The sequence below is a fragment of the Tachypleus tridentatus genome, chromosome 1 (assembly GCF_004210375.1).
Source record: "Tachypleus tridentatus isolate NWPU-2018 chromosome 1, ASM421037v1, whole genome shotgun sequence".
NCBI lineage: Eukaryota > Metazoa > Arthropoda > Merostomata > Xiphosura > Limulidae > Tachypleus > Tachypleus tridentatus.
The window spans coordinates 131,663,596-131,681,665 of NC_134825.1; the positions used below are offsets into that span (position 1 = coordinate 131,663,596).

Below are 18,070 nucleotides of genomic sequence, written 5' to 3' on the forward strand. Positions count from 1 at the left end.
TTAGACTTGTATCTAAATAAAATTGAAATGGAGGAGAGATGTTGGTGTTAATGGATTCCCATAATAGGAAGAGCTAGATTAGTATTCCTGTAGCATTCAAATTTGTGTTGGTTCTCAGGGTATGTACCTTACACTGCAGTCTCACCCCCACCACCATTTCTTTCTTACCAAAGCCAGCCACTCTTTTAAATAACATTTAGGTGGTGGTGAAGAGAAAACATGACAGGGTTTCAGAACAACTGTGGATCATCATCATAATAGTGACTATCTAGGAGAGAACAGCTACAATTCCAGGTCAAGTTCAAGACTAGAGGATGCCTGCACAAGCCATGCTGTAAAGGTTGTTCAAGTATGAATTCCCATGGACTTCTTGATATAGCATTTGATTACTAGGTTTTAGTAATTCTAACACTATACTTAAAAAGGAATATTAGAGTAGAGGGCTACTATAACTAATCTTGTTACAACTTTAACCCACACTTTTGAACAAGTTTTTTTTTATCTCTTGTAGGTTTTTTGACCCTGCATTTTGAATCCTCACTTTCCTATTTGATGTTGAATTTTAACCCTTTTGGCTATTTGTGTTTCCACTCAACTAATTGTGGTTGTTGTTCTTTTGCTGAAGCTAACTGTGGTGAGTTTTCTGATTGTATTTATTTAATGATTTAGTTTTTTAATCGTTTTGTAAGTAGTGTGTATATATCTATATTTTTTAGCATGCATATGTAATAAACCTCTGCACACTGTGTATGTTTAACTATTTTCTGCTTTTCTTCTTGCACTAGAGCAAACACAGCATCACATCACATTTTTGGGAAAGATGAAAAATAAATAATTATTAACATTAAAATTTATTTTTAACTTATTTAAAGGCTTGAAGTCTTTTGTTTATATATATATATATATATTTAGAGAAAATTAATACTAATAGAGATAGGTAAACAAAATCAAAAGGAAGGACTGCCTTAAAAACAGCAAATACAAACCTCTGACTAATTATATTAGCCTGTTATAACTGAAAACAACAAAAAGATAAAAAATGAATAAAAAACTGCAATAATTTTATTTATTTATTTATTTTTGTTTTGACTTCCTTTTGGTTACAACAAACTAATATATATATACTTATATATATGTATGTATTTTCAGGTATACAGAGTTTGCTCAGACTAATGTGTAAGATCTACAAGAAACAAAATAATGAGCCTAGATGTAAGTTTGCAAATATCCATATTATCTATTTATAAAATAACCCTATTGAATTTCAAGTTAACAATTGGATAAGTGCTTTTGTGTTGCATGTTCAGCCAAAGAGAGAAGTAGAGATCTTTATTTGTGCTCTTTCAACAGTCTACTTATAGCTTATAAATACTGAAATGTGACTGAAGTTTAAGATGTCAAGTTGTATATAAATTTATTTATTGTAACAAACATTTATATAAAAGCAACAGAACAATAAAATATGTACATAAACTTTTCCTTTCCAGGTGAGTACACTATCTCAGACTGGTGTCATTTTTTCAGGCCATCACCAGTCTCACACTAAATTAATATTCTCTTACGGGGAGCATATATGATATCACTGATGACTTATCCAATTCCATGAACAACTAGAACAACAGAAATTTAGCAGCTTTGTTGATTGATTTTCTATATCAAAAATAAAATGTAAAGCATAGCATAGGTTTGAAAAATGTACCTGACAACTAGTGGGATATGAAACACATAGTATCCTGGTACACTACATTTCACCCCTCTCTCCTTTGCTTCTATGCCAAACTGGCCATTTCTAACTTTGGAAACTTTCACCTGATTAAAATTTGTATTAGGCGTTGGTTAAGAAATCAAGGTGACTTGCTCTCACCTCTGAAAAAAACACTTGACAATACCTGACAATACCAACAAATGAAGAAGGAAAAAATTTTACAAAGTGCAAAATAACACATATTAAACAAAATGTAACAAGTACAGTGACATTAAAAAAACAGTTAAAGCATCAACAAAGCCTTTTAACAAAGATTGAAATACAATATAAAACAAAAAAACCTGTTTAACAGTGATAAACATGAAAAAACACAACAAAAATCAGCATGAAAATTTGATCTTTTAAAAACACTAAAAAGTATTAAAATATACAGCATAAAATAAGTTTGTTAATCAGAATAAATTTTAAAATCAAATATGTTAAAAGAAACACATAATAGTAATAACAAGAACTTTAAGACAAATAAACACATTATAAAAAATAAAAGAATAAACATTCCTCCAGGAGGAAATGATTATCAATATAAAAAGTATTAAACTAGTACATTTTACAAAACTCAAAGGCAACAAAAAACATTATTAAAACAAAATATATCATACATGCACATTAAATTTAAAAATACACAATATTGATACTTTTATATTCAATATATAAAATCTTTTATGTTAATATAACATAAATATGTATATAATGTAACATTAAAACTCCTTATAATAAACATATATCTAACTAATCTAAATACCCACTTATATACACAAAAGTGTGACATTAAAATATATATTTATACACCAGTTGAACTAAAAAAAGAAAGAAAGAAAAAACAATAAAATACACATTTACAAAGTAGAAAGTGGGGTTGCTGAGCCACTGGGCCCCAGTAACTGGTCTTCTAACACAGTGGCAAAATTGTGATATGCTGTAGAGATTCAGCAAAGGAACTCTCAGGCCTTCACAAGTATCATTTTAGTTTTTGCTAGATCATCTCATAGCTATGGCACCTCTCCTTTTAACTGTGATGAAACCTCTGTTTGTTTCAGTAGGTTATCCTTCTTCTAGTTGTAAAGTGCCAATGTCTCCATTCACCTTGCTATCTGATCTTGGAATTTGAAATTTTGAAAAACCTGTATTTGCTTTGGTATCTTGATCAGTGGTGTGCAACTGTATTTTATCTTATGACAAACAGAGGTGGTGGCACTTCATTACTGGTCCTTACAGGTGCTACTATGGCTCCAATCTTTCACTAGTAGATTCAGATATGAGTCCACTTGGAATTGAGCTAAACAGCAAGGCTGCTTCTGACTCTTATCTTTATCTAATTTGATAATAGGAAAGACAGATTTTAATTCTGGATGTCACATGCTATTTTCCATACAAAAAAATCAGCTGCCAATTAGTGAGCACATATATTGTATGCTTTAAAACAGGGAAAGTTAAAGCATTACTTGAGTAAGTCTGTGGATTCAAATGAAGAACTCCGAAAAACAACACGATAATTAAGAAAGAATATCTTAATTAAGGGATAGCAGGCATGTTCTGTAATATAATCCTCCTACTGTACAGGCAAAACACAGCCAGGTTCTGTAATACCTTGATTGTAATAACTCTTATGCTAGAACTTTTGTCCTTTGACTCATGTAACCTATATGTAGTCAGAGACAAGATTCTTCAGTTACATCTGGCTTGTTGTTGCTTTTTGCTACAATGGAATGAATGTTCACTGACTGGAGTGAATGTCTACCACTGTTCCGATTGCCCCTATACCAACCAGAAACTTTGTGTCTTACTCTGATGTTTTTATAGGCACATACCAAGCTCCACCCACACTGCTAGAACTAGGCCAACCTCAACTCATGCTTTATTAGTTTTTTGGATAGGAAGTTGTAGAAACTGTAGCTTGTTGTTTGTCCTCTATCTGCTGTGCAGCCCATCAAATCTGTCTGCTTCACCTCATGGCAAGATATGGATATTTCACCCAGTGATTCTTCAGCCCATACATAGGTGCCTGTGAGTTATTGGCAATATATTTCAACAATAAATGAACTTTATTTATTCATTAACAGTACTATACCTACTGATACTTTTTATCAGTAAAAAAGTGATACATTTTTTGTCCAATGTATGCACAAAAAAGTTATTACACTACTGGTTACCACAGTTATTTCCAGAGACTTAAATAATTTTTTTTTTGTGTGTGTCAAAGTCCACACAGGCAGATTCCATTGCTTTAGAACATCCTTTGACAAGACAAATTATTTTATATCTATGTTATTACAATACAAGCTGTGATACTTTCATTTTAATCACCTTTATATGCTCATCATGACTAAACTCAGAATAACATAGTATAAACTTCCTTTTATCACTTTTTCTTTCAATTAATAACTTACTTGCAAAATTTTGTGCCTATGTACATGTATATATTGCTCAACTGAAACCTAGAATTTTCTACAAAGTATGAGACATTATGATGTAACAGTAATTAATGAAAGAACAGGAGAAAATTTGGAATGTTTGGGTCACATGACATCAATTAAAATTTGAATTACACAACTGATTTGTAAAGTCATGTGAGCAACATGCCATAAATATTTTTTCTAAAAGTAACTTACTTTAAAGCTTGCACAAGATAAACTAAATAATTCTCTTGTATTAAATTCAAATGAACAGTTACGTATAGCTAATATTTTGTGTGCAACATGGCCAGAGGATAGTGTGATAAAAGTTTAAAAAACCAAGCTTGCTTTTAGTATTTATGCAAAACTACATAGTAGCTATCTGTAATAGATAGATATCTCTAGTTTTGAACTGATAGATCAGAGGGATGGAAACAAGTAACAGCACTCACCTGAACTTTTAGGCTATTTTAACTGAATAGTGGGAGTGCAATTTTTTTTTGTGGCAACAGGACATGAGCTAAGGACTATCATATTCACAGTTTGGCATTCTAACCAATACTATACCTATCTCACTAACTAAATTACCTTAGTAAAAGCATATCAGAAGTAAAATGACCTTCATTAAATTTTGTAACCAGCACCTTTTAATCCAATGCCTCTTATGTTCAAACTCTTTTAATTCTCTCGCAAATTGCTGTGGTATCAAGATCATGATCAATGATATTTTGCACCATATTTCCAGTCTTGTTGGATAGCTGAATAGCAGAATGTTTCATTAGTATTAACTTTGACAGGATATTGGTTTCAACCAGTAAGAGATCAACTCATATATCTGTAAAAACCAGTATAGTAAAATTTAACTAGAGATAATAAATTAATATTTTGATCAAGCAGAAAAATTCAGAACAGTCAGATTTTCTCTACCCATGATGCTTTTTCTGTTGATTTACAAAAGTTGCTCTGCACAAATGAAAAATCACTTTATGCTAATAAAGTGAAGAAAATAAAAAACTGCAGTGGTATAAGTATAAAACTAACCTTCTGGTTCAGACTATGTAACTCTAATTCGTTTGATATCAAATATAAATGGCTTTTGACACACAGTAACCCTGTGGCACCCAGCACAAGTTTTAAATTCCTTTCAAGAGGAGTGTTTGTTACCTTTGCTCTGAGTGGGGTCAGGAGTCATTGGGTTAATTTATAGAAACAGAGACTGAAGATAAGAAGGTAAAATCTCAAAATTTGTCAGTAATAATGCTATTCATGTATATATAGCAAATATAAACAAGTTATATGATGTCAAACTAATATCTTCTTTACACATGGCCCAAAACCAGACATTCAAAAGTAGTACAAATATGTTCCCAGATGTTTATACTTAACAAATGGTATACAGTACGTTTAAGTACATAAGTGACTACACAAAGATATTAGCTTAATAAATAATGTAATACCAACAGAAATAAATTCAACAGCTAATAAAATTACTTGCAAATAATTTAACTAAATTAATGAAGTTATGCTGCACTGTATGACTTGACTAGTTTAGTTAAATTATATAATGGATGTTATGTAACCTACAGAAAACAGAGCAAGAGGAGGGTAGATGGTCACATACGTGAGGACTTATGTGGCTGGTCCAGCTCCAACCATTACCACATCTTCCAGGAACTGACACCTAAAGAACAGTAGTTAGGACAATGCCTCAGCTTGAGGGACAAACTGCAAGTTGGCAGAATACATCATTCAACACCTGAAAGCATTTGGAAATGTACATGAGGTTTGCAGCAGGAAGAGCATCAATACCTTCTACACTCGCAGAAAATCACTGTCCTATTTTCAAATGAGTGGGATTGAGCACACTCAGGAGAAAGCCTCCAAGGTAAGTGGGGTTTCCAAACTTCACTAGAAGGGAGAAACAGTGCATTGGAGAGTCCAGAAGAATGATGCAGTCAACCTTGCTATGGTGGTAACAATGGTCTCTGGAAAGACAAAGATGGGCAAATGCACAGACTATCCAACAAAATAACCTGAGGAAATGAAGTGAGCCCAATCAGAAAAGCACAATCCTTATGGACAAAACAGCATATAGGCAGGATGCAGGGGAGAACAGAAACCATAGAGAAATCTCTGAACCACCTGTTGTTATCTCACTTATACCAGGAGCAGAATCCCATCATTTCTAAGATAATCTGCAAAACCCACCTGATGTGGGAAAAGGAAGAGGGGCCTGGACCCTACAGGACTTGAGCCTAGTACTTAGTCTCTGAGACCACTCAATATTTCCAGAAGGGTGCCACAAGTACTGACAGCAAACTATATGAATAAATTCAATAGGGGGGTTGAGAAAACTAATGACAAAAGGAAGTTATGCAATCATGCCAACCCAACTCAGGTTACCAGCTTTATATAATCATAAATGACAAACAAAAGTTATATGTTTCCTATACTGAAAATGTATTCCCAATAGGTACTTACCTCTCCTTACACATATATTCTTGTCCAATGATGCTTCCTGTATGTAAAACTTTTTGCATACCATAAGCCATGAGCTCTCATGTATTCTGTGTTCAACATAGTTCAAATCATCAATCAACAACCCTTTGTCAATAAAAGTGTGACACACTTTCTTGATGCAAGTGGCTCCTTCTTTCCAATTTTACCAAAGTATCACTTTGAGTTTTGGTAAAAAATGGAAGCACCAGTTTTCACTAGAGATGAAGGGTGGGAAATTTCAATGGAGGTAAGTACCTATTAAAAATACATTTTCAGTACAGGAAAATTATAACTTCTGATATAGAACATTACCTCTTCTCACATAAATAGCTAGAATTACAAACTGAACAGGTGGAGAGACAGGTATGAGGAAAAGAAAAGCATTCTTTGAAGTGTCCAAAGAGCACACAAAAAGATGATATCCTTTTATTAGAGAATCATAGATGGGATACTGCACCACTTTTGTACCACATATACTCTTTGCTCAATGTGAAAAGAGGTGAGGCAGACATGGCAGAAAATGTGAGGAGCACATCCAGGAAGTAGAGAACAATGTCTGGATAGGGATACAAACCATAAAATATCTGACTTTCAACCCCATACATTATATGAATGTGGGTGAGAGTAAAAAAAATGATGTGCCCCTAAATGTACAGTGGCTAGGGCACAATGATCCAATGGACTGTACATTGCAAGTCAACTACAGTTCAAAACTCAGCCACTTGGAACTAATTTCCATGCAAGGTAGGAAAGAAGGTCACACCATCTTCACCTCAAGTTCAGCAGACTGGATGAAATCTCATTTCCATCAATCTGTAAACAGGACACATGATAGCAACATGATAATTTGTTTGATAGATCCCAGATTCCAACAGCTGGATGGACATCATTATAAGAAAGATCTTACTGTAAACACTTTCACTAAAATCATATATAACAGGAATCACTCCCAGTGCAAAAATATTTTTAGTATATGAAAATCATTAAAAGATAGCATGACAGGAAGAACCATACTAATATGCAAGTACCACCACCATGACTCACAACATGAGTGAAGTGAACAAGAGTATAATTAAGTAAAGGGACAGAGATTCCTGTAATACCTGTGTGATGTTAATTGGTTCAACTATGAATCCATAACCAAGCCACTAGGAAATGATATACATATAAGGGTAAGATGAGGGATCCCAATACAGGGTGTGAACTGCATTTCTGATGGCTCACTCCAAAACTATAACATCTCCTCACATAAAACTATACAGAGATGGAGAATCAGACTGGAGAACATCACTGCACTACTCTCAGTTAAATGGTTTCATCATTTTTTGTGTTGTATATGACTACCACATTCTCTGGGATGTTCATGAAAAATAAGAGGTATATAACTTACTCAGTTATAGTCTCCCTCAATGGCCACAGGTAGGAAATAATAAAACTGACAATGAAGAAACAGTGACCCAATGCTGATTATGAGAGATGAATGGATGTGGTATGATTCACATGCCTGACTGACAAATTTCTTCTAAGGGACAAAGAAAATGAGACACAAGGGAAAAGGTGAAAAAGTAAGGTGCCAAACCTGACACATGGAACAAATTATGGGAAGAAGGAGATGGAGAAGTATAAATCAACTGAATTAAACACCAAACTCAATTGGTAAGGTTGGAAGTAGAAAGGTCACAAATGGAGGACACATGTCATAGACTGAAGAGGCAGGAATAGGTTCCATGGAAGGAAGTCATGTGGGCAATATAACAATGAGGAGTATGTATGTGTACGGAACATAGTAATCTATCCAGAAATAGAGAAAATGTGGTATGAAGAGGTATGGCAAACACTCCCAGGTGAAGAATACCCCACCAAAGGCATATCCACTAGAAATTGGGAGGATAGAGGAGAGGATAGACTTTGTTGAGATAGGAAAAAATGATCCATAACAAGACTGAATACACCTGTAACATAGCATGCATGGAGACAATGTTTAACCACAAAGGGAATGAGAATGAGTACTGCTTTGTTGAGTGATATAAATTGTCATGCTAGGACTGTCAGTATAGATCATAACAAGATGATTTCTGACAAGATGAAGAAAATGATCCAATGCATGAGGTACAGTCAGAAGCTCCAGGATGTTAATATGGTAAGACCTGAAGCTTCCTACTGATTGACCCACAATCCCAAAGCATTCAGGAAGATATGCAAACACAGATGTATAGGAGGAAGCAAAACACCCACTGGCATGTGAGCCCTGTCCAATCATTAATGCAGATCCTTATCATGGGAAAGAGACCTCATATGTGCTCAAACCAAGAGGATAAGGGCTTTTGTATAAGACCACATCTCTCAAAAGCAATTGAACCTCATGAGTAGTAACAGAGTAATAAGAGTGTGGAGAAGTAAAAGCTCCATCTAATGGAGCTGAAGAGGAGAAGGTTGGGTCTGACAGAGATGAGTGTTGAAAAAAAACATCCAAGTGAACAAGATATTTGATGAACTAATAAACACAAGCTGCCTATAGAAGCAACAAATGGGTGGAATCCTATTCGGAATGAGTTAAAGGAAGCCAGCCATCCATGTAATGGTGCAAGTTCAACCCTCCAAGCATGCATATGTTGGGCAACAGCTTAACCATTTGCCAAAAGACATATAGGGCTATAACAAGCTTAAGGGCAGGGTACAAAATTAATAAACTACCATATGATGAACAAACCAAGGACAGTGCCTCAACAGATAAGATATTGGTGTGTGTTTTCTTAAAGCAAAGCCACATTGGGCTATCTGATGAGCCCACTGAGGGGGTATCGAACCCCTGATTTTAGCATTGTAAATCCGTAGACTTACAGTTGTACTAGTGGAGGGCACAAGATATTGGAATATGCAGATAAACATTCACAATTTTTACCTTGGTCATTCACAGACCTAGATAAAAAAGTCCACCTGAAGGTAAGGAAAGACTTCTTGGTAAATTGAAGCATAAGCTAAAAGTTATCAAGGTAGGACAATCCAATGACAGGCTGCCAATCTTTAGTATCACTGTCGAATAAAAACCTGTAGAAGGATAAAGTACAGGTTCAATGCTTTTCTGTAAGAGAAAATTTTGTACTGTCACTGACAGTTATTAAATGGTGGTAGGATCCCCAAAGCAATGGGAAGGATATGGGTGCCAGAGACATGCAGAAAGGGATACTAAGTGGATGACAAAGTCCTTTGGATAATACCCAAATAAATTACTGATCTTTGGTGAAAACTCACCACAGGGGAACAAAATTGGTCAGTTGAACCCCACTAGTCCAGAACCTACCAGTACTGTTGGCTGTGTGTCCATTTGCAATGAATAATACGACAAAAGGAGGAACCAATGGTGGTAGGAACTGGTAAAATCTGGGAGGGAACAGGACAGAAAACAGTAAAAGGGGCTTCTGTAGGTTCAGAAGGAAACAAACAATGAATGAAAGATGAAAGGGTTGATTGCTGTCTTACCAATTTCATATGGGATTCCAAAGTCTAAGGAATATTTCCAAAAACAGACTGCCAGAGAAGGGATACAATACCAAAGTCCTGGAGATAAGTAAGTGATAGATAAACTTTCTAAAATACAGCACACCTTTCTAGAAGATTACAACAACAGAGAAACCACATGTATAGAAAGAGACAAAGAAAATACATGTGACAATGTTTAGGAAACCAGGGAGACACTACCTATTGAAACATCCTCAAATTTGCAGTGGAGTGCTTCAAAAATGAGGCAGCTGGTAGACAAGTATTATTGAAGCATTGATAGGATAAGACAAAGACAGGAAAAAGGAGCCTGGGATAACTGTATAGGATAGTAAGTGACAAATAACAATTACTACAGGTTTAAATGTAAAAAAAAAACAATAAATTGATTACTTGGAATTAAGCAAAAAGTTATCTGTGCTCTGTCAACAAATGGTATCAGAACACAGTTTCTGGTTGTGCAAGACTGTAGACATGCCACTAGGGAGCAAAAGGATAACTACTGTTCTGTAATTGTTTTTAACAAAAATACCAGATGAAAACAGATACAACAGGCATTATAGCAAAATAACACTGGTGCAATTTCCTTGCCACAAGAGCCAGATATAGATGATGTTTACATTTCATCAATGAGGTGTTATAAAGCAGAGATAATGCTGTTCACTCAGAAGTACAAACTATAAAAGTACTTTTGTGTTTTGAGAAAAATACTTACTTAGCAGTAAGAAGATTAAAAAGTTATTTATGGGTGAAAAAAAAAACGAATTAATTTCTAATAGCTTTTCACAAAGCGGGAAAACTAAGATAAGAAACAATTTATGCATATCTGTCTTGGGAAAAACCTAAAAAGATTCTCAAAGTACAACATTAATGTTGTATTAATATCAAGAAAAATCCTTAAGAACAACCTCTTTTTGTTGTTGTATTAATCTATAATGAATTAGATTTATTGTAATTACTTATTTACAAATGTTTCATTTTTAGGTATTTTTGTTGAACAAAATTTTAGTGAGTTGGTGAATCTCATCTAATTTTATTTACAGTCATTAATTTTACTTTACTTGATTTTAATAAACAAGAAATTTAATTAAATTCATGCAACTTTCACATCACATGTATTTGTTGTAATTTTATTACTTGTATTGTTTACATATTATTCTATATGTTACTGCTGTGTTGTTAATTGCTGCTGTCATTTAAACTTTCTCTGAAAATACTCTTGTAACATGAGGGCAGTTATTATACTGAATCTTAAAGGCAGTTTTAATAAAAATAGTTGGATGTGTATAAATTGAATTTAATGTTAATAATGTTACAAGTCTTACACAATACTTAGTTAAAGATTATGTCAACATTAATAATGGAGAATAAATAAAAGCTGATAGCAAAGTAAACGAGTTGAGGAAACTATAAACTTTGTTACTTTTTTCTACAAATTTTTATTTATTTGGAAGTCACATGAAAATCTATTATTTCATAAACCCATTAGAAACAGAATTATAACTTGTAAAATAGGTTAGAGGAATTAATTGATACATATTGTTCTTTTCTCAATGGTGTTAATGGTAAGTAATTAATAAAGAACTATTACAATTTTGTCCTGCTATTTTTCAGCATGGTTCATGGTTCTGACAAAAATACTAACTGGTATACAGCTGTGATGAATCTGCTCTATCAGTTGATACATAATGGTCAGCAAAAACAGCAGCATATGAATTCTTGAGGAAAGTAACATAGTTTTGTAAACTTCTGTTCGTAGACAGGCTGTACTCTAACTGTTCCTGTATTTCCTCTATTTTCTTCTGCAAATCCTTTTGCATCTGGAATCAATTCAAAAAGAAATAAAAATGTCTATCTCTAAGAGAATGAGGTTTTATAAGGTCATATAAAGCTATTCTACTAACTACACACACACACAAAATCCAGTAATAGTAGGAATTACTAAAGTACACATAACAATGTTTACGAACAACAGGCTGTCTCATCCTCTAAGCCAAACTAAAGAATGAAGTAATTTAAAACCAGCCCTTATCATTCACATATCTATCATGTTTTCTTTTAAACTCACTCAAATGTTATGCCTCCACAACATTTGAAGGAAACCCATTCCACAGGTCAAACATCCTATTTGAAAATTATATGGTCTTAGCTGAAGATGGCTTTTACCTTGTCTAAATCTATATTTCTGTCTCCTAGTTCTAGACTTCTTGCTGTTAAGTATAAAAAATGTTGATGCATCAATATTATCAATTCCCTTTACAATCTTAAACACTTCAGTCAGATCCCCTTTAACTTCTTTTTTTACAAGAGAAAACAATTTTAAGGGTCTTAATATTTCCTCATATGACAACCCTTCCATCACAGGTGTGATTTTATAGTAACTCTCTTCTGAACTCTTTCCAATAGTTCAAGGTAAGGAGTCCAAGATTGGATACAATACTCCCAATATGGCCTTAGCAGTGACCTATACAATACCTCTTTAAACTGGTATTAAATATTTCTGTAGATACAACCTAAAATCCTATTTGCCCTACCAACAGCAACATCACACTGCTTGGATGGCTTAAAGGACTGATCAACCATTACACCAAGGTCTTTTTCTTTAATGACACTCTTAAGGTTATTCCCATCCAAAATGTACTTATAATTCAAATTATGAAAATACAAATGCAATGTCTTGCATTTATCAAAATCAAAACCCATCTGTCATTTATTTGCTCAACCCATTAAATGATCTAAATCCTTTTGTGAAGCAGCAGCCTCCTCTTCACAGCCAGCAACACCCAAGACCTTCATATCATCAGTAAATTTAAGCAATTTATTTAAAATTCCTTCATCTATGTCATTAATGTAAATCACAGAGCAATGGTCCCAAGACTGAGCCCTGAGGTACACCACTTGCAAAATTAATCCTGTTTGACTGAGCTCCATTTATAACAACCCTCTGCATTCTTCCATCAAGCCACTCTTCTATCCAATTAGTTAACTTACACTCCACATCTAAAGAGATAAGTTTCTTTAAAAGACTTTGATGAGGCACTTTGTCAAATGCTTTTTGAAAATTCAGGCACACCATTACCCTCATCTACATATGCAGTAACATTTTCAAAGTATGTCAAAGGATTTGCAAAACAATTTTCTCTTATAGAAAATATGTTGACTATCTGATAAAATTCTAAATTTTGTTAAATGACTTAGCAAAGTATCTTAAAATCAGACTTTCCAAAACTTTTCCCAACTGATATAAGACTAAAATGCTTATAAAGACTGGGACAACTTCTATTACCTCCACTTAAAACAGGAGTGTCATAAGCTAATTTGCAATCTGTTGGTACTTGTCCGTTACTCAAGATTTACAAAAAAAATTGTGGCGAGTGGGTCACGCATCCAATCCTCGACCTCCTTTAAAACTATCGGGGAAATATTATCTGGCCCAAGAGTCTTATCATACATACATCAAGTGACAGGACTACAGAACAAGATGCTCCAAGGAAGATATATTATATTACATACATGATTTGACACTGGCCTTTCATAAAACAGGAACTGCCAGATTACTGAGGTGGGAAATAAACTAGCCAAACTAGATAATTTACACTCAGTTGGAAATAGGGTGAACAAAGGTGAAATTACATTAAAACACATATTTCTCTAACATTTCATGATAATAAGAAAGATGTATTAGAGACCATTGTGTCCAGGTATAGAACCTTCAGCATTTGAAATAACTTTCAATAGCAAACTACATTCTTTATGTGAGTTGAATAGATGTAGAATAAAACATGTGTGAAATAAATATTATATATAAATACAAATTCTTTATTGAATTTCTTAGTTCAAGCCCTACTTTCAATCATAATACCCTTGGATGTGGGATAGGTGCCTCAGCTTATATTTTATAACTACATGTACTGTGTATCTTCACAAAATTTGACAAGTTTCTAGTAAACATAAAAAAAAATTCATACACAAAACGTTTGATTTTTTAATAAATTATTTTTAACATGTTTGTCTCTGAACTTACTTTTACCAGTGTAAGACTGACTAGTCCAAATACAATGTGATTTTCATGTCAAGATTTTTTCATCTTAGTTTTTGAATTTCACTTGCATAACCTCTAGAGCACTCTAAATGAATATTAATCTGTTTTTTTTTTCAGTGACACTTTACATCTTATATTAAACAGACTTGGTCAGTTTAAATGACCTAGTACCCATCAGAAAAATATACAAAATTATTGTTTAAATAACAATTGACTATACATTTTAAACTGGTGTGAATATAGTGCAAATAAATTATTGAGAATCACTGACTTGATATTCAACTATAACTATATGTTCTGATATGCATTTTCTTTTAAATTATGCTATCAGTAGTTAAGAATCAGGGGCAAATGAAAAATATTTATATTTGATGTTAAGATTTTGTTTTGTGAAGCTATTTGCAGCAGCAAAATAAAAATTACTGTTGCACTAGTAACATCTATTTTAAACAAAGAACATCAGAATTTTACATCTAGATATCTATCTAGATAATATATCATGTTATACAACTATATATAAATTAATTATATATGTTTGAACACACAGAACAAAAAATGCATTCTTTTATCCCTTTCACTCCAGGTATCCTTTACTCTGTATGTCAGAAAATTTTAGTGTCTTACATTCAAAATTTTATTAAACTACTTTTGTGTAAGTTGCACTGATTAATATTGCATAGAATTGTAGTTAATAATTCACATTTTAATGGTATATAAGTTTTAAGTTCCTATGTCTTCAGGACAATGTTAAAAAAATCCTCAATTTCCCCTAGTGTGATACTTATGACATATTTTCTCTAGGTATCTTGTCTTCTCTATTTTATCCACCATTCCTTGAAAATGTATGAAATTAAACAAAAATTACTCACTGTAGAATTATCACTGCTTAGATGAATCATAATTTTTATAGCCTTCAATTTTGCTTTGTTACAGAGCTATAAAATAGAAAAATCAGACCCTCCTGCCACTTCTTGTCTTTTAGAATTTGTTAATAGTTCTCTCTTACGTTTAATTATATATTACCCATAAATATAGAAAGTCAAGGTGTTCATCTATCAAATGCTGTATTGTATAACATTGTGTTCTAGACAGATAATAGTCAGTTTTGCTCAGAGTACAAGCAATATATACATGAAAAACTTAATGATTAGTTTGGATGAATTTGTAATGGCTCTTGTCACATAGTTAGAAAGCTAGAAAAATTTTGAGAGGAAGAAGAATTTGTCTACTTTTTTATTAGTCTATATTTTTTGGTGCATTATTTTATTAAATAAAAAGTATTTTGTATATTATTACCATCAGTATAAAAAAGTAGGCTTAAATGTCCTTGACAATTGATGGCAAGAAAAATAAGAAGACTGAATAAGTACTTCATTTCTTGTTTTTCATGTTTATTTTTAGTTATTATTATAAAACAAACTAAAATGTAAAAATATGGATCTTTTTAGGGTAGTCTATTGCTCTTCACAAAGGGTATGTGATGATGTGCATGCCTTTATAACCATATTTATTACTTATCAACTATTTGAAAAAAGAACAAACAAATTTAAAATAATGGAAGAAACTTAGGAACCAGATAGAATGAAAGCAAAACAGTGAACAAAGTTAAATATACAGCTCTGTTCATTGCATAGTAAACATGAAAATGTTTTCTTGACTTTTCTAAAACTATTAGCTTGTTTTTTTCCCCAAGATGTTCAAGGCTTAGAAACAGTCATTTTCAAATTACATGACTTTTCTGGGATAACCACATCCGTACAAACCCTGAAAGCCCTCTTAAAATTATCTAGTATTTTGCTTATGTTGAACAGGTTTCACCTAAATTTTATTTATATATATATACACATACATATATATAATAAAAAACCTTGTCAGGACAAAAACAGATTAAGATTTAATGACTGGGTCCAATCTTTCATAGTTAAGTACAAACTACGTTAAAAGAAAATCCAAACATCTGCCTGATAATAATATAATTTTGTTATATATAGCATTTGTGTGGTTTTACATAAATAAGTTTAAACTGTCAGGGTAGCAACAGCTAATAAAGTTGTGGCTTTAATTTAACTTCCTTTTTCCAGTAAACTAATGTTTTGTCTAGACACAGAAGAATCATATATGCTGATACTTAGTATATTTAGTAAGCTGATATTTAGTAGCTCTAAATATTATTACATTTTCTTGGATCTATTTAACAGTTTAGATACATAGAAAACAACAAATCTAAAATACAAAAACATGGTATAACAGCATATCTTACATAATAGAATGTATAACTTACAGAATGGGAAGAAGATATATGTAAGCAAATAAAAAAATAAAAAAATTCTAGGAATTAGGTTCTTTCACTGTATCTTACAAATATATAGAAATGTATCAAATTTCATGCAAGTGAATATAATAATGTAACTCTACTTACTGCACACACTGCTAGACTTTATGGTTCAAGTATATATGAAGCATGTACTGTGATAAAAAAAGATCTAGAAAACATTTCATGACTGAATATTGTTCAGGTAAAAAGAAATGTTTGTTTTGTTTGAGAACACAAAACAGAAAAATTTTAAAGAATCTGTTATGAGTTTCTAGTTAATAATCTCTTTTATTTGAGGAGGATGATACCATGATGGAACAGAACAAGTTCATATGATTTTGTGAGAAATGTGTAGTTAATGGTGTTCATTCTATTCATGCAAAAGAATAATTTTGATGATTATTATTTTGTTAATATTCTAAGGTAAAGTTAGAGTACCTCTTCCTTTTCACTAAGTAATTTATTTGCTCTGAGCTTCATAGTTTTAAGGGTTTCTTGTAATGCTGACATTCTAACTTGGCTGACTTCTTCCTGTGGTAGAAAAGAATTATGCATTGTTAATATACAGGTATACAGCTACTGTTCAAGACAAAAACCTATGTTATATCCTTTAGTCTTTAGTTCAAACATTTCACCATTTTGGCTTCACAAAAATATTATATGTAATAATAACATTCTATGTAAGAACTTTTGCTTAAAACAAAATTTCAAATACATTCAGTTATTATACTAAAAAAAAAGTAGAGCATAACAACTGAGATACTTTAATTGAATTAATCAAACTAATAGTGAAATGGCAATTATACAATTTATTATTCTATAAAACAATCTCCAAGATCATATGGATGACATTCTGAGGCCACATCTTCGTACAAATTTAAGGCTTGCTCAATAAACATGAAGATAAAAGCATGGAAACAAAAGCTGAGTTTACTTTTTTTTTCATCATTGCTAAACCTTACCTTATACTTTAATTTTGTACATGAAATGTTTCTATAAGACATGAATCAAGCTTCTAGTGTGTTCTTGAAATTGCAAAAGAAATATAATACTTAAATATTACTCAGTGACTTTGAGCTAATTTAACAAAAAAATTCCTAGAAGTGTAGTGGATTGATTCCTTACTAAATGTTTGAAATTGGTAAATGACAATGAAATTTATTAAGTATACAAGAGACACTTATTTATTCCTCATTCCACTCTTTTTAGTTCTCCATGTAACATAGTAAACAAAGTCAGTTAATATAAAAGTCTAATGCCATAATTTTCAATTTAGTTTGATGTTTCAGCACTTCTGATAGATTGGACAAAAATGTGTATAAAAATTATATTTTTAGCTAATAAAGTTTAAAGAATTAAAAACACGCTAAAATAATTTATAAAGAATCAAAACTGTTACAGCTAAGAGGTCTTATCTCTTAGTTACTTACATGAAACATTATACTGAGAAGCATTTGCTTTAATAGGTTGTAATTAGTAACTTATTAATTCAAATTTGTTGCTTACTAGAAGAAAAATTTTCACAAGTATACATTTACAGTAACAAAATATTATAGATA

The 18,070-nt window shown here is 32.3% G+C and overlaps 1 protein-coding gene across 8 annotated transcripts in view; it reads right to left on the reverse strand.

Moving 5' to 3' along the window:
* Positions 1-1,402: 1,402 nt before the first annotated feature.
* Positions 1,403-18,070, reverse strand: part of LOC143224073 (uncharacterized) — a 141,920-nt gene continuing 125,252 nt past the window's right edge. For 5 of the 8 annotated variants that reach the window (XM_076452554.1, XM_076452544.1, XM_076452567.1 and 2 more), the window contains 3 exons: positions 16,950-17,042; positions 11,801-11,975; positions 3,032-3,767 (listed from right to left, as the gene is read on the reverse strand). In XM_076452554.1, the coding sequence (XP_076308669.1) occupies positions 3,598-3,767; positions 11,801-11,975; positions 16,950-17,042 (438 nt within the window). In that variant the 3' untranslated portion in view covers positions 3,032-3,597. Of the gene's footprint in view, positions 3,768-11,570; positions 11,976-16,949; positions 17,043-18,070 lie in introns of those variants that run through there. The other 3 variants (XM_076452540.1, XM_076452572.1, XM_076452577.1) reach the window with 3 other exon arrangements.